General features: G+C 43.7%; 1 protein-coding gene across 1 annotated transcript; it reads right to left on the bottom strand.

Moving 5' to 3' along the window:
* Positions 1-3766: 3766 nt before the first annotated feature.
* On the bottom strand, positions 3767-6605 carry LOC128331347 (uncharacterized). Its single transcript, XM_053264689.1, has 7 exons — positions 6154-6605; positions 5929-6051; positions 5793-5825; positions 5537-5593; positions 5375-5434; positions 5180-5287; positions 3767-4788 (listed from the first exon to the last, which is right to left on the bottom strand). The coding sequence occupies exons 1-7, from the start codon at positions 6284-6286 to the stop codon at positions 3767-3769; spliced, it is 1536 nt and encodes a 511-aa protein (XP_053120664.1). The 5' UTR covers positions 6287-6605.
* Positions 6606-9208: the final 2603 nt, after the last annotated feature.

Below are 9208 nucleotides of genomic sequence, written 5' to 3'. Positions count from 1 at the left end.
TATGGTGCGGGCCGCTTTTCCTTTGTAGAAAACATTCTGTGTGATGAGAAAAACGCTCAGATTCCTGTGGTGAACAAACTCAGTGAAAGCGCGTTCAATTTGCTGGCTGTCAGATGAAGCACTCATCAGGTCATCCAGAACAAGAAAACAGATTTTATTGGGGGGTAACAAGTCATCATCATCAATTTTCTCAGGCATACCTTCTACAAATTTTATCATAGGGTATTTACAGAGCAATTGTTTGTACAAAGGTTGCCAACAAGAGTAACACCATACGATTTTTTCAGGCATCACAGATAGCACACTGTGTGCATTGTCCAGCATTCTTTTAAGGAAAAACGTTTTTCCGCTATTGCTTGGTCCCGCAAGGATAGCGGAGAAGGGGTGTTGCCATCGAACATCCATTTTAATACCCGTAGGGTATAGTCTTAAAACCCTCAATGATGACGCGCTTATCAAACGCCACTCTCTGTGTCTTCCTCAAAAGACGTGTTTCTATCTCCCATCTCCTCTTATTTCTAACGATGCCATTCTGCTCTACCACAATCTCACGTGTTGGGTTCTGGTCCAAAACGTAGGCAAAAACCAGATTTTTCAGACTGTCAAAATTAATTTTTTGACAATTAGAAAAGTTCAGAGTAATTCCCTTGACTTTAATACACGATTTACCCCCTGACAGCTTGTAGCCGTAAGATTTAGGACCTGTGCTCACAAACCCTGTTATGTGCTGGTCTGCCGGTAGTTCGTTTGTCAGCTCCCCTAAAAAGTTTCCAAGGGGTGGGTTGTACTCCCCCTCACGAGACACATAGATCACAGAATCTGTGTCATGGTACAGGCACCGTTCCCCCAGCTTCTCCATGATAGAGTACAAATGCAGGCGTGCATAGGCGGTTGTAAAGCAGGCCAGAAAAACATTTGTGTGACCTGGCAGAACAATACGTTCTTTTGCATCTTTCCAAGACACACAACATGTATCATCATCATCAAGGAATTCACACATAGAGACCTCATAGCTATCTGAAAAGAGGTATTGGGAAAGCTCATTAGGGCTTTTTACTATGGATGTCCTAGGAAGGTTTGACCTCTGAGCAAATTTCCCCCACAAGGAATTTAAGAAAAGCTTGGCTATCTGGCGTTTAGCAGGATTTGATTCAATCATCTTGGGGCGTAAACACACAACTTCTTTCTTATAATACTCAGCAATGTATTTCTCCCTATCCTCCCTGCTGACATACTCTGCTGGGTAGCCCGAAGCCTCTTGCTTCTGCCTGAGAAATGTTTTGACATACTCTGAAAAGAGGCTGCCAGAACTCCTTTCAAAATGCCAAACCTCATAGATCTGTGCCACCCTGTAACCTTTAGCCACAGCAACATTCAATTCTACAGTGCACCATGTACCCACTAAAGCCCTTTCCTCATCATTGTGCCTGCATTGCTCCAACTGCTGTGAGTCTGCACAGAGACTGCACAGCGGAAACATGAGCTTCCCGTTCACTTTGACAGGGAGGACAGGGAAAAAGAGACGGCGTGGTGGGTATACCTTCACCTTGGCAATTCCAAAAGATTCAGAGAGTGGTCTAAAATCGTCATAAATTACTTTAGGGTGTCCTATGGGAAACTGGCGATTTCGCATGATAAAAGGATAGAGAGAGGTAAAATCTGACTAGTGAATCTGTTCTCCCTCCTTGGCCTCATAATACAGACGCACACAGCCTGTCCTGCCCCCAAACAACGCATCTCTAGGTTCCAGAGGTTCTGGAAATCCCTGCTGCTTCAGAAAATCTACCACCTTCTGATCCCCCTTGACCATGTCACGCCACTCATGCTCCCATATACAACGGACTTCAAACCCCAAGGGTTTTAAGACATCTGCTTTCCTCTCACTAGCATTGTAGAGAAAACCATAGGTTTCCGACAACATGGGGTGCTGTTTGTGTGCTGAATAACAGGTTACACACCCGTGATAAAAGCAGCCATTAAATTCAAAAGCACATTTCTTTCCCCCATTCACAGAATAACCATCTAAATAATATGCCTTAACACCCCCCGACGCCTCCTGAAGCTCCTGAGGAATATCAACCTTAAACTCACCCCCTTTCAAAGCGTGTTGAATATGTATGTTTTCCCTGTGGGCTATGTATTCCAACCATTGAATGGACATAGTTGAGAATCTTTTGCACTGATGATGGTAGTTATCTGGGGCCGGTATGGCGATCTCTTCATCTTTCAGATACTTGTAGCGGTACATTCTTAAGCACACACTAGCAAGCGTAGGGTATTGGAAGGGGTCGATACCCACAAGAACCCTGGCATTTTTCCTCCCCATAGGTTTATCAACGACATCCCATGTCATCTCAACCAATTCATGTCTATATTTTGTACAGGCCTGCATCAGGATGTCTACATCTTTCTGACAGTAATAGGCCAATTCCTTCTGCATATCAAACGTTTTTGATTTGTTTTCCTCATACCACTTCATGAATTCTTCCCTATCTGCAGGCTTCATAGCATCCACACCATAGTCCTGGGGGTCTGGCATATTCCCAACATAACTCTCATTTTCTTTTTTATTAAAGAAATGTGGGAAATAGCCCTTGCAGCCCTGAAAACCCATAGCTTTGGGGAGTTTTGCTAGAGCCATGGGTAGGTGGCATAGGGAATCTATAAATTTTATGTCATTTTTTGTAACTGTTATACACATTAGTTTTCCCCCCTGTGTGAGCAGCTCTACATCGAGGCCTTCATTGATTAGCTCTCTCAGTATCAAAATGCCATCGTAGCTCCGCGAGTTGTGAGCCAGAAAAGTGCACCCCATAAACTTATTATCTGATGTAAAACATAATACAAAGTCATTCAGACATTTATCTCCCTTAAATTCCCAATAATCCCCTTGGGGCCCCCACTTCTCCCAATCTTTCTGCTTCTCTTGATATGCTTTAGCAGGCTCCACAGTCTCCCCATCAAAGGCCCTGGCATAAATATAGTTTGGGACGTGGATCCCATCCTCCTGCCTGCATTCGCAGTCATAAAACACATATTTTACTGATATCTCGGGGTACTGTAGACGTGGAATGTAACACGCGTGTTCTACCCCGGGGGAAAGGTACTCATAACATACATGGCACTGCTTTCCCCTACAGACGCTTTCAGCTTCATGACCCGCCTCGACATAGCGGAAGCACTTTTCACATAGGTCAGGCGGGATGCATTCTACCCGCCCCATGGCGGCGAGCTTCATATGCTTTCCTAGACACTCATGTGATCTACACTGCATCTTGCATTTGGGGCATCTGATTACACGCCCCACATGTTTTACACAGCCAGCCTCTAAACAGCGGTGGCACCTCATCAAACAGTCGTGTGTGTGTCTGTAGGGCGTGTAGCAGACATAACAAAAATTTCTGGTCCCAAAAAACCCCTTGATGTTCTTAACCCCATAATAATGATCCTTATCCACTAGGTGAACAGAAAACAGGTTTTGAGGTACTTCTGTTCAGGAGTTTTTAAAATACTCCATCCAGAAGTTCCCCATTGCACAACAACAATATTGACCTTCATATGTGTCTCTACGATTTCCACGTCTGCAAAAGACACTTGTTTCTGCTCACTCCACCCAAGATCCTGGTACAACTTTTTTGCTCCCTTTTTTATCTGTGTAGCGGTGGCTCTCAAATCTAGAACAGCCATGAGACTCGCTGCAAAACAGAGGGCTGTGTTAGGCATGGGGACATCTATCAGATGCAGCCTCTGTTTCTGTATAATGCTGCTATAGGGTATTGATTTTATATGCCTGCGACCGGCTCCTCGTGGGGGGTGTGATGACAATCACAGCCAGTGTTAATACACCATCAGCTAAAATTTGTGCATAACTTTGAAGCAGGTTAGATATAGCGCTTAGGAATGCCTCAGCGTTCAGATGGCCTGCCTGTCTCCTTGCTGAGTAAAGGGGGTTTGAAATCCCTGGCGCTCGCAATCTGAGCTGTACAAAGTCCCCTGGTTCTATATGGTTGTTTATATTATCCAGAACCCTTTGAATAGCAGAATGCATCCCAGATAGCGCATCACAAAAGGAGTGTACTCTGTCCAAATTCACAAACTTGAATTCGTAATACATTTCAGTTCCATTAAAGCGTGCATAGCTCCTATTATAACGCTGTATAAACTGAAGATCCACAGGTGGGGTTTCTTCAGAAATGCCTGCTGCTTCTTCAGAAGAGAACTGTTGGGAACCAGCTGCAGGTCCAACATCGAACGCCAAGCCTCCTCGAGAAGCTCCACTGTGGGTAGCCCGCTCTTTGGGGGTGGCATTCGGGCCAACATCAGAAGCCTCACTTAGAGAGGACCCATTCTGGGTTTCACACTGTTCAGTAAAAGCATTCTGAGGACCGGGGCCACTAGGTGACTCCTCGGATGGTTCAAATTTGTCTGAAGAATCAGAAGCATTCCTATACCCTCCTGGCTGGTGGCTAGATGCGGACCCTCCCCCCACCTGTATGCAGACAGGGTATGGTTGATCTTTTTTATTTCTGTCTACGAAATCACACACAGGGTTTGCACGTGTCTTTAGACATTGTAGCTGTTGTGAAGTATCACTAATCACGGCCATTTCTTTACGTATGATGCGTTTTGCTTGCTCAATGTGTTGCTCAGCTTCGGCCTTGCGTTCAAAAGCCACAGCCCTAGTCCTTATCAATGTCTCTATGTGTTCTGTAACACGTGCCATGCTGGCCAAGAACTCGTTATCTTGGAAGTTCAGCTCTTGGACATCACGGAGCCCCGGTTCATGTTCTGAAACAGATAGATCGGGGGGGGGGGCAGGGGGTCACCATGTATGTCTGGAGTAAATCACCCACAGCTAGTAGGTTTGAACGTGTGTGTGTGTGTGTGTTGTGCCATGGGGGGGGGTAGACTTACCAGACTTCTGAAAGGGTCTCTGGGTGTCTTGTGGTTTTGCCCGCTCCTAGGGCTTCCGGGTCAGCTGTCGTCGGGTAGTAGAGGGAACATCTTCAGGAATCCACGCAGACAAGGGGGGTCCTCCCCAACATGACACACAGGTGTGTGCATGATGTGTGAGCGTGTTTGTGTCATGCGGTGCAGAAATGTCTTACCCGCATGGTACAAACATGTGTGTTACTGAAGTATGTTGCTGTTTGTGTCATGTAGTGTGGAAATGTCTTACCAGGTTCCAGGATAGCCCTTCTGGGTTTTTTGTAGGCTGGCTGCACCTCCACGTTGGAGTCCCTGGGCGCCATGTGTCCGGGTTGATGCTGTTCATGGGATACTACATCTGCAGACAAGGGAATCATACGGTTTTATCAATAAAAGCTATACATAAATAAAATAGTTAAAACATTTCATTCTTTCTTTCTCCTACCCTTACTCTTTGCTTTTCTCTTCAATCTGCTTAGACGTGTGGGGGCTGGTTCAGGTTCTTCTGTAGGGGAAAAAAGGGGGGGCATGTTAGATAGAATTAGTCTGAGGTTTCCACACAGCGTATACATTTGCAGGGATGCTTTTAAAATAAAAGCTATTTTACCCTCTAGAGCACTCTCAGTCAGATTCCGCAACCCGTCCTGGGTATTTGTCAGGTCCACTGTGAACAACATAGGCATGTATTAACCATAATTATTAATAATTCTATTTGTATACCCCCCCCCCGGCCTTCCAAAATAAATAAATAAATAATAAAAAATGGCTCAGGGCGGTTTACACAGAGAAATAATACACAATTTGTTGAATTTTAGAATGAGATATTACAGAGAGATTTGGGGGGGGGGGGACCCTGTTCTTACCTATGTTATCATCACTTCTCTGCCCTATGCCATCTACAATAAAAAGAGAGAGAGAGAGAGAGATGATCGTACTCAGAAAAACCCTTCAAAACAGTACTCATCTAGAATTTATTTTAAATTTTAAAATGTAATTTACCAGGTACTCTGTTTCTAACAGCCTGTGATGTGAAAACCTCATCCTTTGGAATGAGATATGGGTCCGAACTCTTTGAGAGCGAAAAAGTGGCTCTCCCAGGCCGAGGGGCTTGAACAACAGTTTCTGTAGAACATCAAATATAAATCAGGCATTTGTATATCTTCTTAACATTTTAAAACAATCTAAAAAGGGGTGGGGGGTGGGGAGAGTAGAATATAGCCATACCCATATCTTGAGAGATATCAAGAAGATTGCTCATTTCATCATCCCTTATGCTCATCTTCTTTGGTGGTGTTTTTCTTTCTTTGTTTTTTGGTGAGTGCTGTTGAATATATACAAAATACCCAGTCAGGGACATGCTCAGACATATCCTCCCCAATCAGAACCTAAACGGGCAGCAAGATGGAATATCGGCATGTTTATTCTCTTGCTATGGGGTGTATTCGGCAGGCCTGTGGAAAACCAGAAGCGGTGGGGATAGGCCCCTTGCTACTTAAAATGGAGGCCGAGCTAAGCCCCCACATGGACTCTCTTCACCCTAACAGTTTGCTAGATATTGAGAACTATTTCACATCTGTGATGGCTGCAGAATTTGCAGATGGGAAAATCAATAAGGGCAGATTTTTAACTATTTTTCTGTTCGGTGGTTTGCTTACAAAAAGTCTTACAAAACGTCTATGCCCTGCAGTGAGCCAGCAAATCATGGACAAGATGGCCCTTTTTATTACAGATTACATTGTGAGGAGTGGCTGGCATGAACATGTGTGCTGGGTGAGTTTATTTAATTTAAACCATTTACAGGATTGTGAGTTGTGCATGCATGACCCTGTTTTATTTATTTGTTGCAGGAGAGCTGTTTTGCAGAGAACAGAAACGGCCCTTGGAATACTAGATTGCTACAGATGTTGAGGCGTACATCAAAAATGCTGTATATAATACTGCCTGTGTAAATATAGGTTTTAAGAATAAAATTTTAAAAACAACAAGGGTCAGGGTTCTCTCTCTTTTTTTTTTTTTAAAGACCCTGTGGGTAAGATTCAAATCATTCCTGACCCTAAAACATGCTCTCCAGATATAAAAATAAGCATTTACTAAGGAAGCAGGCAGATTCAAACCAGACCGCATGGCGTAGAGAGGAAAAAATGAGAGAAAAGGGGGTAAATTACTAAAGTTACATGCACTTTTAAACCATACAAGGCCCTAAAAACAGGCTCTCCATATATAAAATAAGCATTTACTAAGGATTCAGCCAGATTCAAAATCAGGCCGCATGGCTTAGAGAAAAAATGAGAGAAAAAGGGGTAAACTGCTAAAGATTCATGCATTTTAAACCAATCCTGGCCCCTAAAACATGCTCTCCATATATAAAATAAGAGCATACTAAAATATCAAAAGATTCCAAAGATATCAAACAGATTCAAAACCAGGCCCCACAGCATGGTTTAGAAAAAGCAAGTTATAAAATGGTGGTAGCCATACCTTAGACTTGTTTCTCTACAGGGTCCTGCTTTGGGGAGTTCTCCAGGGGTGAAAGAGAAAGACTTCCTAATTCAAACTAGTTTTATCAACGTGAGTCCTATGCCCACATGGTCTTGCAAGACCTTTCTGATTGGTTGACCTCATGCATGCTGCATGAGGGGTGTGGTAAAAGATTCATGCTGGCTGATGGCTTTATCTCCCCACTGCTAAAGGACCCATTGTCTGATGAACGCATCATCATCCTCTTGTCGGACCCCAACCTACTACAGAACCCTCAGGGCTGGTGAAGTTCCTTGTAAAATATATCTGTAATAGGGTATCCCCAGCAAAAAATAAAGCAGTCATTTGTTTAGAATCAGGGCCATTTTTTTATTTTATGAAATGATACATAATAATATAGTATTTTAAGAGACATACAAAAATACAGTCAGTATTCTAGGAAGAATGTATTAACAAAAAACAAAGCAAAAACACATACCACCAGAGGGCAGCCGTGTACAACAGTTCCATTAGACTTTTGCGAGGGAATTTATTCAGGTATCTCTGGAACAAGAAACTGTCTGTATCCCCTTTTTTTCGAGGACACAGTTCACAAAAGAGAGCATTCTGGAATCCTTCTGTTGTGGGATAGCTTCTAACACAGCCTGCGGGTCATCAGAACCCTTAACCCTGCTGATGAGGTTTAGAGTCTGATTCACGGTATCACTAGATAGCAATAACATTTTCAAGCTGTAAGCAATTATAATAATTATGTGGAGCACTGCTTTCACACACATCCTTGATGACAATATTCTAATAAATCTGGAAACATTTCTATCGGTCCAAGTAACACATTCATGGGAGTCTTGCCCCCCTGCTTGAACCATACACCCGTAGCATGAATCATACATGTAATTCTTCAGGCAGTATTTTAAAATTCCATATACCACCGCTCTGACAAGGCCTTTCATAGCAGAACGTCTTTTCCTTGCTGGTATGTAATCTGAATCATCCACTTGTAGTCCTAGGAAATTCTGCATAGTCACATGGCTGGGTTGATGCGTTCTCACAGCGGGAGGATTCTGTAGGATGGGGAAGGTATGCTGTTATTACTATTTCTTTCTATCTTTCTTTTAAAAGAGATATCCCCACCCCTAAATTCTCCATACGCACCCTGATATGCATGTTCCCGGGCTCTGTATAGTTCCATATTGCTAAAGGCAGTGTGTCAAGCCCGCGGTCCTCACCCTCTTGGGAAAACATTAAAGAACACAGTTTTTATGTTGCAGCCCTGGGAACTCTCACATACTCCCCAAGTCTGTAACGCCAACAGTGTTTATTTACCTGAGCTCCAAAAGATTCTGCAGCTGCATCTTCCAAGATTCCCTGCCAGATTTCATAAAGTTCTTGGTCTTCTTCTTCGGGACGCTTAGCAGGTGGGAATTTCTCATCATCAGAACTTGTACTAATATACCGCTTTCTCGGGGTAGGGTTTACAATTGTTTCTTGTACAATATCCTCCAAGGATCTCTCTGGGGAACCCATGATCACTCAAACCGTGGGTCTGCAAAAACAAAGTGGCTCAGAGAGAAACGGGGTATTCCTATTGAATCAGAATGGCCAGGCGTGTTCGTAGAGAGCTCAATTGACCCCGATTCGGTCAATAAAGTTGCACAAAATGGCCGCCCGACCATTATCACGCCTGCACACTCGGGCCTTTCCGGAGCCTGAAACCTATTCCTATTGGTCCAGGGTGGCTAGGCGTGTTCGTAGAGGGGTCACTTGTCCACCTTCGGACATGTCTGGACATATTCTGGGGTAG

This window comes from Hemicordylus capensis, chromosome 6 (genome assembly GCF_027244095.1).
Source record: "Hemicordylus capensis ecotype Gifberg chromosome 6, rHemCap1.1.pri, whole genome shotgun sequence".
In the NCBI taxonomy this organism is placed as follows: Eukaryota; Metazoa; Chordata; class Lepidosauria; order Squamata; family Cordylidae; genus Hemicordylus; species Hemicordylus capensis.
Note: the sequence above shows the minus strand (reverse complement) of the source record. Positions and strands in the feature narration are given on the sequence as shown.